The following is a 25,143-nucleotide window of genomic DNA, read 5'->3' as shown; positions in this document are numbered from 1 at the left end:
CACATTTTAAAAGAAAACATCAAACTCCAAGGATTGTCTGTCCAAGTGATGCCTGGCCAACAGTGAAACTCTGCTCTGTTGATCAACAGACATTAATTTTGTCATCATGTACCACAGGGCTGCACTGAACATCCTCAAGTAACTTTTCTCCAACAGATTCATGAGAACAGTTCAGATCTAGTGGCTCATATGAGTAATGGAAACCTCTTCAGCTGCTCTGGCACTGCTGCAGTGGGGAATTATTGCCACAGTCCAGCAGATCACTCCTTTATCAGCCCCTGCAGGCCAATGCATGGAATGCAATCCTCAGGAAAGAGCCAGGGAGCAGAAACCTGAACCAGGACACAGCACTCGAGGTCACACTGAGTTCAAGTCACAGCAGGACCTCCACACACCCCAAGACTGAAATGGTGTCTTATTCCCCCCAAAAAAGCTGTACCCACCACTAGGACATTATGCAATAGATGTCTATGCAGTATGCCCAGGAAAAGCAGCTGTTCTGCAACTCTTTATTCATTTTGTACTGCACTCGAGAAGAGGAAAAATCCAGCTTTCAAAAATGGTTTTTCAAAATTTATATGCAGGAAAAAATTGAACTGTAGCTACTCAAGAGCTGAAGGAGCATCACACAGTAACCCCAATGGATGGGTTACATTTTTCTTTCACTAGTCAACACAGAAAAACCTATTTCAGTTCACCCTGGCTGTTCAATCCTTCATTCTGCAGCAAATTAATAAGACTGGGTTTTAATCAATTCCTATTTGGACCAAATAGTTTCAGTCACACTGGAAAATTTAATATAGAGCAAAACACACAAGTCAAGAGAAGCAACAACACCTCCAAAGAGTTATTTCCTCTCTGTCAACAGCACTCAGCTGCTGACCCTTTAAAATATGAAAGGCTGAGTGAGGAGGGATAACAATTCCTGGTGAGATGCTCTAGATAACATAGACCTGACCAGTCTAGAATGAAAAAGGTTGTTTGTCCATGGTTGGGTTCCCCAGATTTGAAGTCTAAGTACACACAGAATTTCTGCTCTCTCTTCTTACACATAAAATTAACCATGGCACGAGAAAATCATTCAGGTTACAAAAATGATGCAGATAAACACAAATGCAGACAAGGGACATTGAGCACATGTTGGACATTAGATGGGAGCTTAGAGAAACTCAGCCCACACCACCTGTGTGTGCTGAGAGATCTGCACACCCCTCAGGAACTCATCATAATGAGTTGAAATGATAAATATCATTTATCTCTGGTTTATCTCCCCTACTGCCCAGCTCCTTTTACCTTCCTCCTTCCCCATCCCAGGTCCTCCTCCTTTCACTTCCTTTTTACTCCAGCTACATTATTATCTGGAGGGTGGTGGGTGTAATTCTGTGCTCATTCATGAATCCAAACAGAGCACACATTTCTCTCCAGTACTATTTGTCTTTGGAGAAAAGGCAGAGTACAATTAAAGGAGTAAGTCAGTAAGAGTATTAACAGATGCTGGTGTGGGTTTGCAAAGAGCAGAATAATACAAAATTTCAAAGTGCCCCCAAATTAATGCAGCTGGGTCAGACTGTGGAAATCCCACAGGTCACAGAGAACACCCAGAGGATAAGGCAGAACTGGAGTTTCTTATGTTGCTTTTAAAAAACAATCCAAGCATTTCAGAGCCTTACCTGAAACATGTCTGTATCTCTGTCATTAATATATTCCACTATAACTGTCTGGGTTCTGGATAATGTGTAACAGACACTGTGGTGGCCTTTTGAGCTGATTGCCTGGTGGATAAAAAAAAAAAAGATGTCTATTACATACAAAAATATTGTAATCAAATCATTTTTCTACATAAACACCTTTGCTGTGATCAGGAAAAGCAGTGTATTGTAACATGTTATTACAAGGTTGGGTAAGCACATACAACAGGATTTCTTTTGCTTGTTTTTAATGGAAAACCCCAAGCTGCACTTGTTTGTTTCTAGTTCAGAAGTACACAATACTTTTTTTACATTTCTATATACATTTTTACATACAAAATACTATTTTTATATGGTATTCTGTATGTAAAAAATACTGTATTTTTTCCAAACACCATTTTTCTCTGAAATTATATTCAATTCCTAATCCTTGCAGCAACTTGTACCCTAACAAAGAGCTGGAGTTGAGGGGGCTTTGGCTTGTTTGTTTTTGAAGTAAGTGAACAAAAGAACTGATTTCCAGTTAAAAGCCAGGACTTCAGGTTAAGTAAATTTCTGATTATATCAGAAAGAGCCCAGCAGTTTTATATAACTGCTGACACAATCCAAACATTTTCAGTGTGGTTTTCCTCATTAAAGGGTACTTCTTACTACCTGTCAAAGCAGACTGGTGTCTACAGATATGGATTTAATATCAAAGATTAAAAAGGATTTCTGTATTTAAAAGAAGACAAGAAGAGGACAGCTCCTGTTTGCTTTATCTCACCAAGATTGAGGGAAATGAGCTGAGAAACTGAACCTCTTGGCTAACAGGGAAACAGATGTAAATAGAAAGGTCCATATAACCACACACAATTCTGGAAGGCAATGACTGTTACTGCTCTTTGCAGACACTTAAGCAATGAATTAATAAGTTAATTAAGGCTTTTTCCATTTTTCAGTTAAGGGGATGATCTCCTCCAAGATGTCCTCTCACTTGCTCCTTTCCTTTGTTCTGCTTTTCACCTAAAAAATTCACGTATAGGGATGGTTAAACTAAACAACTAAATATATTCTACTCATCTGCCTGCTCTCCCTCACAAAAGCCTAAATTATGCCAAAGCTCCATCAATTATTGAACAAATCATTAAAAATCCTTCTGAATGCTGGAGGTATTAAAAACATCTATGTGCATACTAAAAGCCTACTAAGGGTTAGCAAGAGTATTTGACACAGAATTATTGAAAACACGTAATGGAAGAATTGTTTCTTGCAAACCTCATGCATTTACAACCAGACAATGCTTTTAACAAAGTGCCTCTTGCTGGAAGTTCTAGCACCCGGTCTAGTGGAAAATGTCCTTGCCAATGGCAGAGGGGTGGATCATCTTTAAGGTCCCTTCCCACCAAACCATACTGTGATTAGGCAAGACGAACTTTCCCAGTACTTCTTTTCTGGAATAAAGCTTTTAACGAAACTCGAAGAGGAAGTCTAGGCATTGTAACAGCTGAGAAGTGATGTAAACACACTTGGTAACCAGTAACAGCCAGATTCTGAATTTCCCAGATTATTTATAGCGTTTTGTAATAACCACTACAGTGGCACACAGTTGTAAGAGCAAATGGCACCAAAATGCAGTTTGGATTAAGTCACTAACACTCTGTGACCTGTCAGGACACTGAGCTGTGGTCTCAAAAGTTTTTCCTCTGTGCCTGTTTGACAACTAAGAAAGGGATCTCAAACCCTAGGCAGGTGTCAGGTATTCCTAGGATAGAAAAGAAATAAAGGTGTTCCTAGGATATAAAGAAATAAAGAAAAAAAGAGTGAAGTGAAATAAAGAAATAAAGAGGAGACCGTTACACCTTAAATTTTAAGCTTAATATAGAATAATCAGTTCATACTCATATTATCAGCTATCACCATTTCAAAGATCAGAAAGCACCAGCTTTCCTACACAAGATTTCACTAATTTCCACAAATCTCTGTTGCAGTTGGAATACAGCCGAGGACAGAGTGTAAATGTGACAGCCCTGACTGCAGCTCCAGCCACTCTGTGCAGCAGTGGCCACCAGCACCCAGGCAAAATTCCCAGGCAGGGACGTGTGCCCCAAGCCCAGGCTGGTGTCAGACAAGCTTCTGCATCTCATGGAAGCTTTGCTGAGAACCCAAGCTGAAAGCTTTAAGGTCTGATGGAAAAAACACAGAGGGAAACACAAGGACTTCCTGAATTACTGAGTCAGGTCGTGCCCGACGCCTACAGAGCTCAGGGTTTAGATATATTAATAATACAGACCAGGGTCAGCATGTCCTCTGAAACTCCAGGGTAGGACATAATCTTCTTTTCTCTGTGTGCTCCTTTCCCCTCCCAACTTTTCTTCCCCATCTACTTCCCCTCCTCTTTGTTTTCCATTATTTATATCCAGTTATTTTCAGTGAAGAAATGCTACATTTAATTTCCTGGAATTGTGTCATCATTTTTGGAAAAAGCCAAGAACGTTATGACAAATGTTTCAACTTGTGTGCTTTCACAGCCTGCTCAGCACCAACAGTTACTCCAATTCAGACACTTTACAGGTATTTTTAAGTGCTGGTCTCAAAGCAATTGGCCACTTCCAAGTCAAGAAATAAAAAAAAAAAAAAATAAAAGACCCAAGTAACAGTATTTCAGGAACTGTACTAAATAGTGGAAGTTAAGACTCCTAATAAAACACTACTGCAAGTGGAATGCAGACACAGGCAAAATCATCAAGGATTTTGACTGCTTGAGGCAATATAGAACCACACTACTATAAGTCCCAAAAGAGTCTGGAGATTGATTGCACAAATCTGGTTTTTTTGCAGCCAAAATAGTGTGTTTGCCTTTTTACTGCTTCTAGCATTCAAATTTTCAGACTGTTTTCCTGTCAGCAGGATTCCCTCCTCAAAATCCCTTGATGCTGTCACATAATTGCCCTGGTCTAGCAACTGAAGTCGTGAGAAAAGCCCTGACTCCCAGCAGCTTCACAAGCTCTAGCTGATAAATTTAGAGTTTCAGGCTGGACAACACCATGTCCACCTTCCAGGGAGGAAACAGGACAAGGAAGAACAAGAACCCGGCACCAAACTCTACTTCTGCCTCTTCACCTCCACTCCAAGGCTGCCAAGATCCACCAGACCAAAACTGGGTATTTTCAAAGCTTTTTCTTAGAATCCACTAAGTTTTTGAGTGAGTGGAATTGTAGAATCATTTTAGTTTTAAAACACCTTTAAGATCATCAAATCCAACCATAAATCCCAGGGTTGTCATGGAAGGGAAATCTTCCTTCAGGCACTTCCAGCATTTTGGGCTCCTTTACCATTCCCTGCACTTACTTTGAGCAGTTTGTTCCTATTTTTCAGACTCTTAAAAGTTTAATGAAAATTACCAATTGAACAGGAAAAAAAAAAATAATCCCACTCTGAGTTAAGTTTCCAACAGACAGAAATGCTGGAAAAACCTCACTAACATCCACAGCCTGAGCCTATCAAGCCAATCCAAACCATGTGGCTCCAGGCTGGCCACAGCACATCCCACCCCTTGACCAGTAGGAATGTGGTTAAATGTGGCTAAAGCATGAGCTGCAGCTACTCTAGGTGCCAACACAGATGCAGAAATAATAGAACTAGGTCTTCAAAAGGTCTTAAAATCCTGACACTGAGAAGAAATTTGTGTTGGAGTGATTGTGTACTTCTTTTTATCTTTTGATATACCATTGTTATATGGGGTGTTATAGGGCTAATCGCCCCAAACTGCAGGGACCTCTTGTTATTTTACTTGGAATACTAACTCAATACTAACTCAATACTAACTACAGATCAAAACCAACTTTATGGTAGTTGCAAAGGCACATTAGAGATACGTGATGCACAGCGTGGGGTACAGTTACACTATAAGCTTGTATTTCTATATATGTTTAATGTTGCATTTATATTCTGAGGTAACTCTCTTGTGGTCTTGCTTTTTCCCTTGTAACTAAACATTATACAAGCATGTTTGCAATGATCTTAGTAATTCTAGTTCTTATAGCTCAGCTGTAACCAGTTGTACTGTAAGACACATGAGTTGGTGGGGAAATACAGGCTGGGTGAATTCAGCTGCCTACACAACACTTGGTTTTCTACATTTAACTGTCTTCAAGGTGCTGAGCTCAAGTAAGTCCCTTTGGAGGAAACAGAGAGCAAAGGGAAGGTGAACTGACAAAATCCCTGTGGAGGAACAGGGGGAACAAACAGCAGCAAGAGATTTTTCCAGAATAATTCCACTGCTAGTGACTATGTCCACAGTGGGGCTGAGGGATTTTTAGAAGTCCAAATGCCAAACAAAAGCAGTAAGGGAACCCTGAGTGCCATATTTTACGTGGCATGAAGGGACAGATTTGGCCAGCACTTTTCCAAGACAGGGTTCGTGTTTGCATAGCAATCCATCCATCTCCATGGGGCTTCCCAGATGGAGCCTCCAAGCCTCACTGGATGCTGAGCAGGAAGATTCCTCCCTATTGCTCCAGGCAAACCCCACAGCTCCCCCCATTACCTCAAGATTTGTGTTCTGGTGATTTTGGATCAAAACTGCCCGATTTTAACAGAGACTGAAAGGAGAAGGCCCGTGACCTCACAACAACATGGCTCAAGGAAATGTTCCTTTTTATTTTTCATTTTTCAACTTTGCTAGTAGCTCAAGTTTCCAGTTATAGCCTTCCTGCTGGCTGGAATTACACTTGGCCTTGGTTTTTCCCCTGCCTCCTTACACACACTTTTTCATTCTTGCTCCTTTCTCTCCGTTTTGAGAACAAAACCTCGTTCCTGCACTTTGCCCTCACAATCAAAGCAGCAGCTAAAGGCTATGACTTACAAATCTGTCAGGTCTCAGAGGAGCCAAGATCAAATAGAGATCAAACAGAGTCTGCTTTCCCAGCAGCAACACTGCAAACTCTGCCAGCCCCTGGAATATCTCAGTCCATCTGAATTCTTTGCTCTCCACTCATTCCCCTGGAAAGGTGGATGCTATCAGTTTTATCATCATTTCAAGAAGTGAGGAAATCAAATTGCCTCACCCCACAGAAAGGCACCTCGTAGATAATGGGAATAAGAATATATAAAGGTTATATTTAAAACCAGTGTTTCTTAGTGTTCTGCTTTTTTAGCCAAGATACAGAAAAAAGACGGAACAAAATTAGAACTTAACAAATCTTCAACAGATTATCCCCAAGAGCAGAAATGGCTCTTTAGTCAGCATTTTCACCTTTTTCTCCTACACTGAATTTACATCTGTGCTCAGCCAGATGTTCCCTACCTGGGATCATGTCCTGTGTGCCACAGCAAAGCCCTGCACACTGACAGTGCTGCTCGTTCCCCTGAGTCCCCTCCAGCCCCGGAGTTCAAGAACAGGTCAGGAGCTCACGGCACAATTACATCAAGGTAACACCATTAAGTCAAACCTTCCATGTCAGGAGCGTGTCAATGAACTACTGAAGCAGATCCCAAAATTCTCAGAGCCTTTAGGCTGCTGCTTGCAAAGCTTGAAGGGAACAAGTCTAATCCACTCCTAGAAATAAAGATTTTATGGCTTCCTCCTGGCTTGCAAACCATGTTTTCAAGGAATGGGAAAAAAAAAAAAACAACTCTGCATTTGGAAATTTAAAATTAATTCCCTTGTGGCAGGTGAGCTCCCCAAAGAGGGCAAGAGGGATTTATTGCTATTATGGTCACCAACTCTTGTGCACCATAGCAGAAATAAAAGCTAAAATCCATTAAGAAAGAGGCAGATGTCTCACAGGAAGGGCTGCTTCATCAGAATAGGATTTTTAGTTTAGTTAATTAGGTTGGATTAGGACAATAAAATGATTTATGGGAACACTTTAGTTTTCTTTGTTGGTAGTCGAGCTGACCAACACCACCGTGACGTGTTTAAAATTAATGACAGCACAGCCTTCATGAGTTAAATGCTTTCAGACTTGGCTGCCAGCCTTCCATTGCTTTTATAAAAAGAGAACACAAGAAACACTCAGGGATGTCAGACAAAAGATCTTGCAACTTAAAGGGAAGCTTTAGCCAGCAAGGAAGGAAGCCTTCAAAAGTGAAGAACACATCCCATTTCCACTGGATTTTTGGACAGACTGACTGCCAGAGCTAGCAGACTCTGAGTTATCATAAGAAAACATAACAAAAGCTCCTGAGCATGAGCCACTGATACTTTACCCGCGTCAGAAAAGTATGTCCACCACTTGGGAAGTTTCCCAGCAAATTAAGACAAATGCCAATTCATAGAACATTAGCTAAAGACTTTTTGCAATTTTACTCTGTCTCAAACCTAAGAGTAATTGCCCAGAATTACTGCTTCTCTAACACAGCACTTCAATAAATTTACACTGACCTCTGCCTACTGGTACAGCTATTATATATATACTGTAATTTTCCTACAGCCTTCTGCAAAGAAAGACACATTATTATGGAAAACCTAAGGGTTTAATGTGCCTCTAGGAGAGACTGAAATATCTGAATCAACCAGAACCACTGGCCCAGCTCTTAACTCTGCATCTGCTTCCTGCACAGCTCCATACAAGCCCATTCTTCCAGGGTTTTCCCCTTCCTTATAAACATTTCAACTTCAACAACATCTGTGCAGTCATTTTTGAAATATCAATGTTAACACTTTGTCTGTCTCTAATACTTCAGCTGTCAATATTCTCTTGACAACTAAATGAGTGTTAGGAAATGACCAAAAAAAGACCAAGAGCCAGTAACTGCATGTAGGGAAGGCAATGTGCCACCACAAAGAAATTAAAATTTGTCACTTTGAAACGACCTACATGTGGCACTGTCTGCAATCCCTGTCACAATGAACGAGTTGAAGCATGAAAATAGCAGGTCACCTACCCCACTTCAATTTACTGAATGCAGATCACCCCCCAAAACTCAAGGCTCAGTGACTACAGAGAAACAAAGTCAGCACAGTGTGGTTTATTTACACTTCACGTTTTTATGGCTTTTGAAGCACTCCCAGGTTTGTTCTGTCAACCCTTTCCTGTTGAGGCTGGAGGGGACAGAAGGGACAGCACATTTGTCTCGAGTACACATCAAAGCCATCTGCTCCAAGTGCACATGTGGGGTTGTGTGTTGCCACTCGAGCACTTCACCATTTATCAACTCAACAGGCAGATGTTAAACCCTTTTCTCCATTTGCTGAATCTGTGTTGTTTTAGACAACCAGCCAATACCACACACGGCACCCTCCCTAGAGAGGCAGCACCAAAACATGCCATTCCCTAATGCTCTGGTTGGGTACTGCAGGGAAGGAGGCAGAAAGGGAAAAGTTTTCCTAGATAAGCTACTGTAAAGCTATATCCAGGCTGATAAGACACTTGGCTATACTCTGCTTTTCAGAAGAATGTAGAGTAGGCTACTCCTCTAACAAAAGGGAGTATTCGAAACCCCTTCAAAATGCACAGGGGGTGGTGGTGGTGAAACTGCACAGACTGAAGTTAGGGGTCCAAACCATCATTTTTGCAGCCACTGACCACACCAGAGTCCCTCCCCATTCCTAGGACTCCTCACCAGCTCTGCAAGCCCAGTTGTTCCCCCAATCAGTAAAAGCAGCTCAAAGGAGACATCAGTTTATACCAACACACACCAACTTAACGACACAGTAGCTCAGGAGTTGCTCTGTAAATCACCAGCTTTTGGTGGTTGTGAACCAACACTTCACAGAACCAACCTATGAGCCATTTTCCTCCCAATCTCACCTTCTCACTTTTCTAGCCCTTAAGATCTTTCTTCTCTCCGTTTTCTTCTGCCCATGTTCAGCAACATTACACTACAAGTGATCTTTCACCCATCTTTGGAATTATCTGTGTTTTTCCTCCTTTAGTCAGTTTGCTGAATTTCCTCCCCCAAACAGACCAGAGCCAGAGTCAGCTCAGAGGCATCACACCAAACTGCAGCAGTGTCAGATACATCAACTGCCCAAATCTTCCTTCCCAAAATCCAGAATGCTCCTCTGGACACATTAGTGCCTGTACATTGCTGTGACAATTTCTATCACAGCTGCTCTAGAGCTGCCTGATGGGAATCCTGTGTTGAGGACACATTTCAGCTGCTCTGGAGCCTCAGGAGACATTTCTGTTTATCACTTCCTATGCAGAGTTTCATCTGTTTGACAGGAGACCTTCAGTGGTGTTGTATCAGACTGTCACGTGCAGATTTTTGGCAGCTTTGCATTTTTTTTATATTTGCTGTCAACAATAGTTAAAAAAAAAGTCCCACTACTTCTTATTTACTCCAGCAGGGATTCTCTTTTCATTGTCTTAACTGATCACTACAGACTATATGGGGATTCTCCACTATATTACAGGTTAGATTTCCATATTCCTCTCAATACAGATTACACTCAAATTATTAAGATTTTTTTTTTTTTTGGACACCAGTAAGACCTTTCCTCATGTGTGACTTTTTGGAAAGCAAAACTTCTGACCCCAAAACTCCTGGCATTAATTCCCTAAGAGTAGGATTTCTCCAGGAAGACTACAAAACTATAGATTTAAACATGAAGGCATGAACATGATTTTGTCACTGCAGCTGGATCACATCCCCAAAACTCTTGACACTCCCACAAAAATATCAGTAATTAGAGAAGGATGCAACAGTGTTTGTAACTGAACATTCTGGTGCCAACAGTCTACAATTCATTTAAACACATCAGGAACAAAAGCAGCAGATGCCTGGCTACACTCATGTTATTTGGGTATGCCAAGCACACAAAATAGCCACAAATTAGAATCCTTAACTAAAAGCCAGACAAAAAAAAATATAGTGATAAAGTCCCCTCAAGGGCTTCTATCAATCCACAGCCTGAAAGATTTGTACACTCGGCTCATCAGCAGTGAATGCTTCTCTGAATCAAAGCATCCCTGAGCACCAAGCTGTGCCTGCCTGCCAAAGGAGAGCACACAATAACACCAGGAGAAGCTGCAGATCATTCCACAGCTCCCAGAATCCATAAACTGCATCTGACACAAGTCAGTTTTACATTAAGGCAGCCAAAGACTCTCCAGACAGTTACCTTAACAGACCTGTTAAGCAGCTGCACAAAATTCTCTCAAGAGGGAGGGGAAAAAAGCAAATACTTCTTGCCAAAAAGCCATTCAGTGCTTCTGGAAAGCAGTTAGATTTTATAGAGCCCATCAAGGGACAGAAGCTGCTTTCTAGAAATCACACTATGGAATACTGTCCTCAGAGAAAACACTCTGACAGAACAAACCCAAAAGCAATCACATTCTTTTTTACTGGTCTGGGATTGCTACAGGAACTGCAACAAGTCATTGCAAACTGGACTTAGTGGCAATTTCCTCCTTAGAGACTTTCAATAATAAAAAAATGCCCTGTAGAATAGTTCAACTGGTGCTTGAACCCAGTTGGGCAAACTTGACAGTAGCTCTGGGCAAAAGTATGTTAAGTCCACCTTTCAAACAGAGCATCCTTACTGCACGGGATTTCTGGGGGCAGAAGGCACAAGCCAGGTAAATCTGGAGGATCTGTCTCCTACAGGATGAAAGGGATGATCTCACCTCTCAGTTCACTAACACAAGTTAACAGCACGCATCTTGCATGTGGAAAAAAATCACTCTGGGTTTCTTTAGCCCTACAAGTGCACAGTGAACACAGTATTTGTATCATTTCTAGTTCTCATTTATACACATTACCAAGCACCTTCCTAGGCAAAGTTCAGCGCTTACTCACAACTCAGTGTATTTAAAAACACACACACACACACTCTGAACTGTGTTTAACTGAGCTACTTAAGTGATTTAAGTCAACAAGATAATACATTAAACAGCAGTCAGAATTAAATCCTGATTTACGTGCTGCACAGGAGTTGAAAAATCAAGTTGCTAACAAGTGCAAAGCAAGGAGCTTTCCTCTCCACATGTGCAGCTGCCAGGCTCATTCCAAAACATAAGTGACTGTAAACCCCTCTGGTGCTGTCTCTGAATCTATCCAAAACTGAAAACAAGGCTGGCCCCAATTCCCAAACCTTTCTAAATTATCCAAGGGAGAAAAAAACCCACCATCTCTGCAGCCAGGACCTGTCAGGGCTCGGGGAGGATGTGGGACCACTACTGCCTCCCCACCCTGCAAACTGAGAAACACAGTGAGAAAGCAAATCAGTCACTCACCAGAACTACAAAAAAGTGCTTACAACCAGATTTAAGATTCATTTCTCCCAGGATGTTTTGTTCCTGAGTGTTACTCCAGAATTTTAGCATCCAAGACACCAGCCAGACATTACAAGCAGCACCAGCAGAGGGAGGTTCAGCTGAAAGCCACACACTTAACTTCAGCATCTTTGTGTGTTTATTAAACTTCAGTGTGGAATAAGGGATTGGGGAAAATATCAATATCAGCAGCACACTAGTGAGCAAAGCAAGCACGAAAGAACTGGCTGAGAGCACTTGTGCCAAAATACAGGTCATGTCTACCATGAAACAGCTTTAGTATCAGTGTGGAGCCAAAGAGAACTTTCTAGGAGAGTCCAACACAGTCACTTCCTAATACAGGTTGGATATTAGGAAAGTTTTTTACAGAAAGGGTGATAAAGTTCTGGAATGTTCTGCCCAGGGAGGTGGTGGAATCACCATCCCTGGGTGTGTTTAACAAAGCCTGGATGTGGCACTGGCTGCCATGGATTAGTTGAGGTCTTGGGGCTTGGTTGGACTCGATGGTCTTTAAGGTCTCTTCCAACCTGGTGATTCAGTGAACTCTGCTGTAAATGTGCCACATCCTCAGCCCCCATGCCCAGAGCAGAGGGCTCTGCCCCATGGTTTATAAAATCATGGAATTGTTTGGTTCCATTTCAAACCCCAGGGTGTGAAAGGGCCAGCACAGGGCAATTAAGAGGCAGGAAAATTCAAATCTGCAGCCAGGCGTTCACAGAGCAGCCACATCAGCTTCGCTCCCATCAGATAAAGACCACCACAGTCCATTACTATTCTGAGCTGGTAGCAAAATCCTTCCCTTTACAGCTTTGGAGTGGAATAAATTTAGCTTACTCTAGATTGTACTGAAGGATATTCTGCAGCCCAATTCCCAGTGTTCAGAGAAAGTAATTAGAGGATTAGTCGCCTCTATTGCTCTCCCTTCCTGTTATTTTCATTGTGTTCTCAAATTCGAATCTTCTGTCGTTTTTCAGTAAGATTGATACAGACAGAGGAGAGGAAGGGAAATTTATTTCCCTAAAATTTAAATCTATCATGCCAGCTTAAAAATTCAAGCCACTAAGATTCGTTTTAAAATTTATGATCCTGGAATTTGGGTTTAGCAGGCTCTACTAGATGCATCCACATCAGGAAATTACCACTTATCTTTTCTACAGTTTATTAAAATTTAAAGCAAGCTTTACAGGCAACTTGCTTTCTATTCATATGTAATGTCAGATAAGAGAACAGCTCATCAGAAGCTCGGCACTTCACACAACATGATTTCACCACCGATATGACCTGCTTTGCCCCTCTCCAAAACAGGCTGGTTCAGACAGAAGTGAGGCACAACTCCATCCCATATTAACACTTTTTTTTCCAGATATACCTTTATTAATAAGAGCCAAATTATCTGAACACACACACACAGAGAAAGATTATAATATTTAAAATTATAGTTTATTTTTCTATTTTTATTTTAAAAATAAAGAGGTAGAGCACAAATCTAAAGTTGCATGAGCAAAATTATGGGATATGTCACTATTTCTATGAAAAATACAATTTTCCCAGAGGAAGGTGGGATTTGGGGCCTTATATTGAATGAAACAAGCACTGAGTAACAACCTTAAATAATGACACAATGCACTTAGCAGGCCCACAGTGTTAATAAGGCACAGTTTTAATTAGGGTTATAGAATATCCAGTGCTTTCTAGGATAAAGCAGCCCACATTTATGTGGAGAACAGGTTTATGAAATTACAGACAGCAAAAAGCACTTCAAGGATCTTTTTTTGTCCCCGCAGCATGCCTGGGTAGAAGTTCTTGACATAAAAATTAATTGTGTTTCCCAGTATTAACTGATTTAAAGCATGATTTTAATTCGGTGTTTTAAACTACCTGATTTCTTAAACAGTTGTTTAAGCTAGGTTTTAGCAAGGAGGAAGGAAAATCTTTGCTGTGTTAGTTCTTCTCCTGGCAGAGCTCCGAATCCCAATCTCCTGCCAGTGAAGGGTATTTAGCACACAGCACTATCAAGCTGCCCATAATAAAGATGATAAATGTGTTCAATATTATTGCTTAATTTAAGAAAAAATAATGAATTTACACACATGTTTCTGAGAGCTTTTAGAGCAGTATTTGACACGTTTCAAACCACATCACTATCCACAGTTTTACAGGTTTACTGAGAGCAGGACTTGGAACAGCCATTACACATTTCACACACAGCTCAAGAGATCACTGCTTACTCACCCATCATTTTTATGCTGGAGATAAGAAGAAAAAAAATTTCCCTTTTGCAACCCTCTGCCAAAAACCCCATTTTGACTTTCCAGAGAGCAGCCCCACAAATCCCAGAATCATTTAAATCATTTCCACTGTGCCTTTCCTCTGCACCAAGCTCCATCTCCAGACTTACCTGCCCTTTACATTCTCTTGACTAAATACCTACTGACAGTTGTTACATGATTTGGAACACATATATTATCTATATAAAATTAAAAGCACTGAAATCACATGCTCTGGGTGCAATTTTAGTCACATTCCTGTGCACTTCTGGAATATTTGGATGGTATCCAGAGGAAGCCCCAAGACACCGTGGGTAACTGAATTAAGAAGCAGCTCTGGTGACTCCTTGGAGCAAACACTGCCTACAAATAAATTATCAAATCATCTCATGCAGGCTGCAGAAAAATCATGAGTAATCTGTTTCTTTTAAATAAACAGCAGTGGCTGTGAAGATCCAATTGCAAGAACTCTGCCACCACTCTGCTGAGCTAGGAAGGCAATTTAAGAATAGTAACCGTGGGAATCTGCACTGAAATCAATTGATTCTTTCACAAGGTATGAACTGTAAAGCTACAAAACCTAGCAGGAAGCCTAATTAAAGACAACACATGAAAATGGCAATCCAGATCAAATGCCAGATTAAAAAAAAATAATTAAGAGCTTACATACTTTTAGAGCAAATATAATAAATGGAAATCCAAAAAGATAATCTCTTCAAAGTCAATATAAATGAAGAGTATATTTAAATTCACATTTAATGTAATTTAACTGAAAAAACTTACCCATTTTTCTAACAACCACCCAGCAAGCTGGTACAGATTCACTGATCCTTAAAAACAAGAACTTAATAGCACAGCAATGCTGAAGAAATGCAGACCACAGAGCGCAGTGCCAACAGAAAAATTCTTTTTACGTACAAATCATACACCAATAGTTGGCTTTACTTAAAGAATTCCTTTCAGAAAACTGCAGCAGAATCTCTCTTGGGCTCCATAAACATTGAGGGAAAGGTTGGAGTGTCTCAATAGCTGAATGCACTCCCCACTTGCAGCATGACTTCCAACTACCTCTGTCCCAGTGTATCTCGCCCTATCAAAACATTCATTTTTGCACTGACCTTCCAGTGTTTTATTAAATCTCTGGGATAATGACACGTATTCTTTAACAAGCAAGATAATATGCAGAAAATATTTCACACCTAAAAGGTGTTTTATTCAGCTACATTAACCCATCCTGCTCTCTCAACCTCTACTATTATTATTATTATTAATACAGCTATTACATGTAATAGGTAATTCAGAACAGCTTTTATCACAGTATCTCATTTTAACTTTTTTGTTTCTGTACGTGGCAACTGATGTAAAATTATTTCCACTCAGAAGATTTGCCCTCTGACTGTTAAGTCAGGTCAGGGAGTGTGGATAACAGGGATTTTAAATGATGGCACAGAAGCCATAAACCAAAATTTGCGGTTGATTATAAACTACACTTTAGACTTTATAAAGTATCATTCCAAATTTACAATTCCCCAGGCGACATAGAAACTCGAGTTTGAGGTCTTTTGGTATTGGATTTTGTTGTTGAGCCTCTGTAGGAGTAGCAAATAATCCCTTAAATCTCACATCTGCTTTGCCTAATGAAGCACCAGGAACAAAAGGCCCCGAGAGCTGCAAGGGTTTCCCTGCATCCATCAAGGCTCAGGGCTCTCACCCCCCTCCCTGATGTCTCTGCAGACAGAGCTGGAGCTACAAATCCCATATGGGCTCTAAAGATGGGCTCTTCCTTTAATCTTCCCTCACTAATGCTTCCCAGGTTTGTTTTTTTTTTTTTCTACATTATGTACACAGGCTTTCCTCTCACTACAAGCATCATCATTTTCTACACCTTAAAAAAAAAAAAAGGTTCCATTTTAGCACTTACTCACAAACAGCCCTAATTTATTTTTACAACAGTCATTACCCTCCCATTCCACACATTGCACACAGTGCCTACTACAACACACAGGAACATTTTCCATCATTTTCAAAACCCTGCAGTTATTGGGATACAACTCACTCCACCCAGATCCTAGAGACAAGAGTGAACACCTGCTTCAGAATAACCAAATACTTTTGCACAGTTAATATTTGCTCCAAAAGAGCACAAAGAAATTATAATTTAGATTTTTAAACAGAATTACCTAATCAGGTTAATTTTTCCCCATACCAGCTATTTTCCAAAGTCATCCTGTTGTCCCCCACATTAGTTTAAGTGCATCACATTTGGCTAAAACACGTCAATCTGCATCATGCTAATTTGATTTCATCAATGAAGTGTAAAATACACTAAATTAAAAGCAAACCAGATTCCTTCAGAGAAATCAGTTGTCATACAGCAGCATGTGGAAATTCCTAGGCAGTTGCTGGAGTTCAGAATCAAATTGGTGAGGCACTTTGTGCCAGGTTTCTGGGGCAGTTGTGGGTAGTAACTTGTGCAACAGCTCATTTCAGCTGCCAGTTTTCATTTGCTGCTTTACCAGGCAGAGTCTCTCCATTCCCTCCTTCAAATCAGTTTTGCTACTCCTGTTTGAATCCTCTCCAGCATTTCAGAATCCTTCTGAACACTTGACAGCAGATCTGTACTGGATAAGGCAGCCTCGTCAACACAGACTGTTCAATTCCGCAATTCCCTGCTCATCCCAGTCCAGAAATCCATTTTTACAGAATTACATTTTTACCAACTGGAGACAACTCTCATTTCCAAGGCACAGTCTCTGTTGCAATATCTATAGGCCCTACTGAAATCCTCCAAGTATTTCACTTCGCTAGTTATTTTGGTTATAGTTAATTACAACTAATGTGGTTTTCTTTAAAAGCCCATTTTTAAATGGGCAAACAACTTTTTTATCAAATTAAATTTATGGGATTAGTTATTTGGTGTTTTCTTTGTTGTTTTTCAAAGGTTTTCTTTCATGTGATGCATTTAATGCTGGAAAATTGCTTACTATTACAGAATCCCATTAGTAACCAGCTCAGGAATTTCAATTTCACAAATAATTTACCAGGATTTAAATTAATTAATAGCCAGCTGATAACAGTGAAGATAATATCACCTGAAGCTCCTTGCCATTTCTTTTTCTGACTTTTCATACCAGTGTGCAGTGGTGCCTTATTCCCATCCTGCACAGGGATCTGGGCCCTCGTTATCCCTTTCCAGCTCTCAGAGGACCATTAAAGCTCTTCAGGAATTCCCCACTGTTCTCACTCCAGCAATCAATTACCAAGCCAGCAGGTGCTCTCTCCCTCTCTCTTTAGCCACTTAGGATCCTTGGGAACACACTCATTTAGAAAATTGTATTTCTAGGAAGTCCTCAATAAACCAGGACTCACCTTATAACCCTGCAGTGAACAGACACCTGCTGTTGTGCTGTTCTCCCCAAATACAGGGAGAAAATGTGTGCAGAGGAATGCAAAGGCAGCAGGGAGGTGCTGTGCAAGCTTTGGGAAAGGCACAGCCAGGCTCTCTCCTGCTCCCAGCAAACTCAGAGAATGCCTCATTACAGAAAAGGGATCCCATCTAACCCATATGGATGAGGAACTGATCCCTCCCTCATGAACATGAGGATAAATAGTTTAGAATTCCTCTTTACTGCATCCTCATACACTTTCTCATAGTGTCTTTTATTATACCAATAAATATTGATAGATACCAATAGATATATAATAAATACATTTATTATATATCTCATTTACACTCAGCAAGTCACAGAAATGTCAGATTCCTCACATTATTACATAGGCAAGCAAGGAATTTTTGGGACTAGAGCCTGCTAAGTGAGTTTCTCCCATGTACTGCTTACCACAGACTGTTCACCTGGGTACTCCACCTTGTCTTCAATCCCAGTGACAAATCCCACCTGCAGAAGGTTGGGGTCATCCATCATATTATCTGTCTTCCACTGAAATGCAACAAAAATAATGCACAACACCAGAGCATTTAATTCTCAATGGTTTTGATAGATTTTTTCCCCCTCTGCTTGCTGACAGCATCTGAGAAAGTCAGGATTTGCATCCTGCCAAATACTGACATACTCTCTTCGAGTAAAATATTTTGAATAGAACTCTCCAGATTACCACAATTTCTAAAAATAAATATTGAACAATAGCTAAAGCTCACTTTCCAGGCAGAGAGCTGTGTGAATTGCAGGTAGCTACTTAAGTATGTTCTTTTCAAAATATTATAGACATTCCCTTAACAAGGAGTTATAAATGCATGAATAAACTATTCAGTTCCCCTGACTTGGCACTCAATACTTAAATGCTGGCAAAGTTATCACTACAAAAAAAAAGAACTATGTCCTACTAAAATACATAAGCAAAAAAAAAAAAGAGCATTTATTTGTTAAAAAAATTATTGAAAGGGTCTTGAAACAACAGGTGTGCAACAGAGACAATTTTCTGCAGTGTAAAGTATCAATGTAAGACAGTTTTTGTGTCTGTAACCAAATGTATCCTTATTACAGTTTCATGCTGCCACTCAAGTCTTAGCTTTGATAGCTACAATTCCCAAATTAAAGGAGGTTTAAGGGTTATGAAAAGACAAAGCACTACCTGAAGAAGGAAATGTTACTATGAAGTGTAACTAACTGTCTGGAGGGTCTGAAGCATTAAGTACTTGCCCTCAGGGTTGGATCAGCAAATCTAAAACTTCAGCAAAGCCTGCTTAAACCCACACTAGTCCATCATGAAACTGTTGTTAGAGGCTTTAAGAGAGCATTACGTGCCTGTCAAATTGCATTAAGCAATATTAGAAATAGAGCAGTTTAAAGCCATTTTGGGGCTGAAGTTTCCCCATCTTTGGCTGATAGCAGTGGAGGAGCTGATGCAGCAGAACTGTCAATACTTTTGCCACGTCACTACTATCTTAGGCTGGAAATGAGGGGTGTAGTCTATTCCTATCTGTGGAGCAGTTATCCTATGTTCTCTGGGCAGTTTTCTTTATCTCTCCCACAGCCAACCCTCCCTCCAGGAGATCTCTCCTGTCCCTGGCCACTGAGTGTCCCTGCATGGCTGAGAAAATTCCATCATCCCATGGGGCGATGCCCTGCCCAGGGGAGGAGTCAAGCATTCCTACCTGGATACAATCTGACCTTGGGAACACCACAGCAGCCTTTGCCCACTGCATTCCCAGAGGAGCAGCTTTCTTCCCCACTGCATTCCCAGAGGAGCAGCTTTCTTCCCCACTGCATTCCCAGAGGAGCAGCTTTCTTCCCCACTGCATTCCCAGAGGAGCAGCTTTCTTCTCCACTGCATTCCCAGAGGAAGCCCAGGCCCATCTCCAGCAGCCCTGGACCTTCAGAGGAAAACTCCAGCCTTGTCCAGGATCCCTGCTCCAGCAGAAGCACAGCTGGCACTGCAGGAGGGCTGAGCCACCATGGGATGGGACTGCTGCCACCCCCCTGACCCACAGGCTGCCAGGGCCTGCTCTGACCCTGCCAGTGCTGTTTTGTATTACTGCATTGTTTATTTTATTTTTTATTTTCTTCCCTAATAAAGAACTGTTATTCCTATTCCCGTATCTTTGCCTGAGAGCCCCTTAATTTCCAAATTATAACAATTCAGAGGGAGGGGGTTTACATTGTCATTTCAGGGGAGGCTCCTGCCTTCCTTAGCAGACACCTGTCTTTTCAAACCAACACACCTACCAAACAAGTATTCAATAATACAAGCTCTGTCTGAACTCGCACAGATTCTCCTGTTTTACTGCAACAAGAGCAAGAAAAAAAAAAAAAACCACCAAAAACAAACCCCCAGTTAAATGTTCCATCAGCAGGAATGAAATACTACACACACACAGAAAATAATAATTTGTCGTGTCTGTTGAATCCTGAACCTCACCTTGCCAGGACACGGCAGCGGGGAAAGAGGAGCTGCTGTAATGAAGCCCCTCGGGAGTACAAAAATAGAGATAATTGCAGCTTTGTCTCACTGCACATCAACCGGACTAACTTCTGTTAGGAAGTTCAAACACCATTTCACAAATTAATTCAAGATTTTCAGTTTGAGTGAAAAACAAACAAACAAAAAAAACACATGGCACTTATGGGGAAGGCATTCAGAAAAGAACAATGAGTTGTAAGAACAAAAGGCAGACATTCCTCCTGGAGGAAAAAAAGCTGAGTTGTTACTATGAGGCTTCTCCAGTGCAAACACTCTGGGAAAATGAGCTGAAATTCTGTCCTGACCTGGAAAAATTCATTTATTTGTGACACCACAGATGACACATCAGTGTTGTGCCACCAGACACACAGAACCATGAATGACACTTTCTGCTCACACTGGCTTCCAAGGAAAATAATAACAGTTTTGAGGAAACGAGAGTTATGAAAGAACAGCATGTATCCTATATTTTTCCCTTCAGCAGCAAAAGGCCTCAGTACCAAGGAAAACATCAAGACAGAGGAAGAGTTTGAAGTGTAACGTGTAATTTTTAGCGCTTGTCTCTGTGCATCTCACTTAGCAAAGCGTGAAAAGCACTGATTTTCAGTAAAGCTGAAAGAGGTGATCTAGTGTAACTAATATTCTAATTACAGAATCATGTCTCTTAGGCCAGGATTCCCCTTCACAGAAATGTGAACAAACAGCAATGCAACAAAATCCTATCATTTCCTGCTTTCCAAAGTTGAGATCTGTTTATTCATGAAAATCCAATCCTAGGACTCAGTGAAGATTTTAGGATTTAAGCCAGAACCATCAGGGCTCTGAACTACTTTCATGAACACAAGCATTCAAAACAAATGACGAAGAGATTAATTTGTGGCTTTATATTTTTAGATTATTACAAATCTTTTCTGGATCTAATGTTATATGGAATATAACATAATATTATATGGAATATCCTGTCAATACATCCCCACCATTCTGTTGATGCACTGCTGCAATTTGTGTTCAGAGACCAGCAAAGAACTTGCTATGGCAAAAACAAGGTTCTCATTTTGCCAGCTCAAGAGAAAAGAAATAAAAAGAAATAAAAAAATCAAAATATTACCAACATGGAGTGACAGAACAACACAGTACAAGTGTTGTTACGAATGAAAACTGGGACACATCAAATCTCACAATTCCTGAGCACACCAGCCTATTTTTACTTTATGTGTATTCCAGGAGGAGCAAGGCTCTACACCAATAGTGAGTGCTAAGCACAGTGTATACATGTTTTATATATTAAATGCAAAATGAGAAGGAAAATTCTCTTTTAAAACCCCATGAGTACAGTTTTAACATTTTTCTTTCCAAAAAGAAAATGTTCAGCAATGTTTTCCTAAAAATCTCAAATCTCACTGATAGGCCAAGCAAAAAAAGCAAAAAACAACATCTAAACTCCTGGTGTCCCTCACTTCCCAGGGACAAAGGAGCAGAGGAGCAGCACAGGACAGGTCAGTGGCAGGAGACAGGAGAGGGGAGGTTTGATGGGAAGGAAAATAACAGCAGGACTTTAACCCAGGCTTACAAACCAATTCATGAAATCCATTTCTTCTTTACACTCTGTATTATGTCTGCATTTATAAGATGCACAGGAGGTGATGCATAAGGGGAAGACGACAAAGCACAAGCTTCTGTATCAGTTTATTTCCACATAAAATGTCATCCTCTCATAAAAAGTTCATACTATACACCCTTCCACAACTCTATCACAGCCAGATTCTGTCTGTCAATTATCAAACAGTTCAATTCAACACCTTCAGCCCCAGTTTTTGATGCTTTAAAATCCTGGTAAAGTTGGAATTAAGTCCCAGGTCCCAGCCCAACAATTCTGCAGCAAGAACACCACATCAGAAAGCAAGTCTCACTGTTTACACAGACAACCATCCCATCTGCCACTTGACAGGGAGACACAACCTGCCTCAGACAGGTATTAATCTTAGTTTCTGCCAAAAGCACTTTAATAGAACCACAACCCCTATTTTCAAGGCAAGGTTTTTCCCCCGTGTAGAGCAAAACATACTCTTGGGATAAGAAACTATTAATAGAGAACTAGTACAGCAAGGCACAATCAGAAATCAGATTAATACAGTACTGATGATGCCAAAACATTCAGCACATTCTTGGCCTTTCCACTTTGCATGCAATTTCTTGCTGTTGACAAAGTTATCTCAGTGAATTCCAAAGGTGAATCTTATTCCACTTCAAGTCTCCATGAGCCTGCATGACAAAGCATTCAATCATTATCATCCTGGCTGTAGTTAGCAGGCACTAAATAAATAGATTTAAAAGTAGTGAATGCTTCATGAGAAAGAATTGTAATTGTAAATTACATTCTCCCTCCCAATAGTTTCTAAGTCTTCTTTAACACTGCTCATCTATTTCAGTAATAAGAGGAACACAGTATCTAGATCCATGCATAAACAAACAAAAAAAGAATAACAAAATAAAGAAAGTGCATAAACAGCAAACCATCATGGCAAATAAATGTGCAAGCTTTTACCAGTCTGGAGACAGTACAGTCTGGAGTACACAATATTTGAATAAGGAGGATTTGTTTTAAAGAAAATCTATTTTTTATCTTCGCTATTCTTCAAATACACATTGATAGACAACAGGAAAAAAATAAGTGATAAAGAGACATCATGTACCTGTAACAAGTGTCCTAAGTGCTCTCTCCTTCCTGTTAATCAAGCCTGAGAAACACAAGACTGAGATAATCCTGGAACACTGGACAGGCTGATTAGATACACAGATTATATCTGATTTATGAATTTCTACTGGTGCTAACAACACATTTCACAAGTAGGCAAGTGAAAGCTGGGAAAGTACTGCTAAAAAACAGCCTATGCACCATTTATGCACAATTAACAAATAATTCTGGAGATGACATTTCCTTGAAGACAACTTCCTTGACTTCAAAACAAAGAGTACCCGAAGTCTGGCAGGAGTTCAGAAAATGACTCTGCAGACACTCAAGGTTTTGGCAGAAAAACGACTGAAGGACAATGCATTACATGAGACTCCCAAGCTGTCAAACATCCCATGTACACAAACTGGCTACAGTTCCTTCTGGAGTGACCTTCAGCCAGGCTTGTATCAGCAACTAAGATATCAAAATTGGTGTGGCCTTCTGGACACAGCTGAGTCACTGGAGCCTTGAGCAAATCCATGCGCTCTAAAGTGGCACGTGCTGCTCAGCTGAGCCACCCCTGAGCCTCCAGTGACCCTGCAGAGCCCAAACCTGCCCAAGCCAAGCCTTCAGCATCCTCCAGAATGTTCCAACACAGGCTCCAGCCTCAGCCTCCATGACCCTGACACTGCTTTCTCCACAAGCTTTCTCCACTGGGCTGCCACAGGGAAGGATGGTCTCCACTGCTGGACCTTGAGCATTGGTGTGGGCTTTTACCTAATGCAAAGTGCCTTATTCAGAACAAACCTAGGCAGGACTGTTACCCCTGAGCTGGGAGCAAGACCCTTTGGGTATCAGAAATCATCCAATTCACATTATTGCTCCACCACCAATGCTGCAGGCAAACATTACCTGGTAATCACTGGAACAGAATGGGTTGCAGCTCCATGGAAACTCTAACATCCACTTGTTGAGGCAACTATCACCTCTCAGCCTTTGCATAGCCCCAGTCCAACCTGAGGCAGAAGCTTCAGTTGCTAAATTTCAAAATCTTCTCCTTTTCACAGATGTGTTTGAACCCATCAAAGCCTTTGACTGAGGAAGGCGCCTCCACACTCCTGTTTCAAAGTGGCTTAGTGTTTTTAAGGCTAAATGAAGAAACTCACTGCCACCAAGTAAAAACCAATTACTACTTCAGCCTGGAAAAACCTCAGTGCATTCACAGTGCCACACTGTATGATGGTGTTCTCCCTTGTCACGCTGTATTTGGAATGCACATATAGATTTTTATTTAGCATTATGGCTCAATTTTAATCAGAGGATTTCTACACAATTTCTCAACAGTCAGAGAAAAATCAGAGCCCTACCTCTAAATTTAGCAAGTACATCTTCATCTGGAGATGAAAAAAAGGTTCCTCAGAAGGAGCCTTGTTTTTATATGCATCATATAAATGCACAGTGATACTTTTAACCCCAGCAATATTTGCTACTACAGTGCAAAGATACCAAGAGACAACATTAAATAACCAAGGTATTTTTAACCAAGGAAATGAGAGTTAAGAGTGTTTCCAGTAACAGGCAAGATCGTAACACAGGGATATTTTAAGACGTTCACCATGGGCTGTCTCTCCAACAAAACTGCAAACATTTTGTTTTGACTTCTGCAGTTTATTTATTATACACAAGTAGCTACAGAGTCAATTTTTGTGACAGAACACCAAACAAAGATTTGAGAAAGCTTTGAGGAGGAGGAGGAGGGATGAGTTAGGGGGAACACTTTATGTGCTTTTACAAGTTTCGCAATCCAGCTTTCCAAGGCCAGCTTTTCTTTGGGAACAATCTGGGAGCAGCTTCCCATGCTGAAGCAAGGTCAGCCTTGTCCCTCCCTGCCTCCCACCTGGACCACCAAGGCACTGCCTCATTCCTGACCTTCCGCAGTGGAAGATTCTTTGGTGGGCTGAAGAAGAGATGGAGGTGTGGAAAACCAAATGCTAATGTAGAGATAACAAGGAGGAGGAAAAACTTCTGCATGTTTTACACTGTAGCCTATTGTCCAAAGTTTCTGATGGTAAATGCCATTATAGGAAGGCTACAAGTCAAAAGCAATCCACAAAGCCTCCCCAAAATTTCTTTCAGGCCCCCTTCCAACTTTTGTGCATTTGCTCTCACTGTCCTATTCAACATCCCCTTTAAACCTTTGTAGAAAATTCAAAACTAGTTAGGCTTGTATATTTAAAGTCCATTGCCTCAAAGGTACAAAATACAGAAATCAGCCCATAACCACTGAAGGGGTCCTTGATCATTCACACAATTTTATTTGCATTTATGCAGCATAGAAGTTCTGCTTTAGTAATACTCACAAACTGTCCAAAAACCTCAAGCACAAAAAA

At 40.8% G+C, this 25,143-nt stretch overlaps 1 protein-coding gene and 2 long non-coding RNA genes across 4 annotated transcripts in view; 1 reads left to right on the top strand and 2 right to left on the bottom strand.

The window, feature by feature from the left end:
- Nucleotides 1-25,143, top strand: part of LOC137476559 (uncharacterized) — a 340,942-nt gene that overhangs the window by 108,201 nt on the left and 207,598 nt on the right. The gene's annotated exons all lie outside the window — the stretch shown is intronic.
- The window catches only part of LOC137476561 (uncharacterized), an 81,788-nt gene that overhangs the window by 13,064 nt on the left and 43,581 nt on the right, over nt 1-25,143 (bottom strand). The gene's annotated exons all lie outside the window — the stretch shown is intronic.
- The window catches only part of PELI2 (pellino E3 ubiquitin protein ligase family member 2), a 67,755-nt gene that overhangs the window by 9,425 nt on the left and 33,187 nt on the right, over nt 1-25,143 (bottom strand). The window contains exon 3 of the mRNA XM_068194919.1: nt 1,671-1,772. Within this exon, the coding sequence (XP_068051020.1) occupies nt 1,671-1,772 (102 nt within the window). The remainder of the gene's footprint in view (nt 1-1,670; nt 1,773-25,143) is intronic.

Source organism: Anomalospiza imberbis, chromosome 6 (genome assembly GCF_031753505.1).
Source record: "Anomalospiza imberbis isolate Cuckoo-Finch-1a 21T00152 chromosome 6, ASM3175350v1, whole genome shotgun sequence".
In the NCBI taxonomy this organism is placed as follows: domain Eukaryota; kingdom Metazoa; phylum Chordata; class Aves; order Passeriformes; family Viduidae; genus Anomalospiza; species Anomalospiza imberbis.
This window is presented reverse-complemented; position numbering and strand designations above follow the sequence as displayed.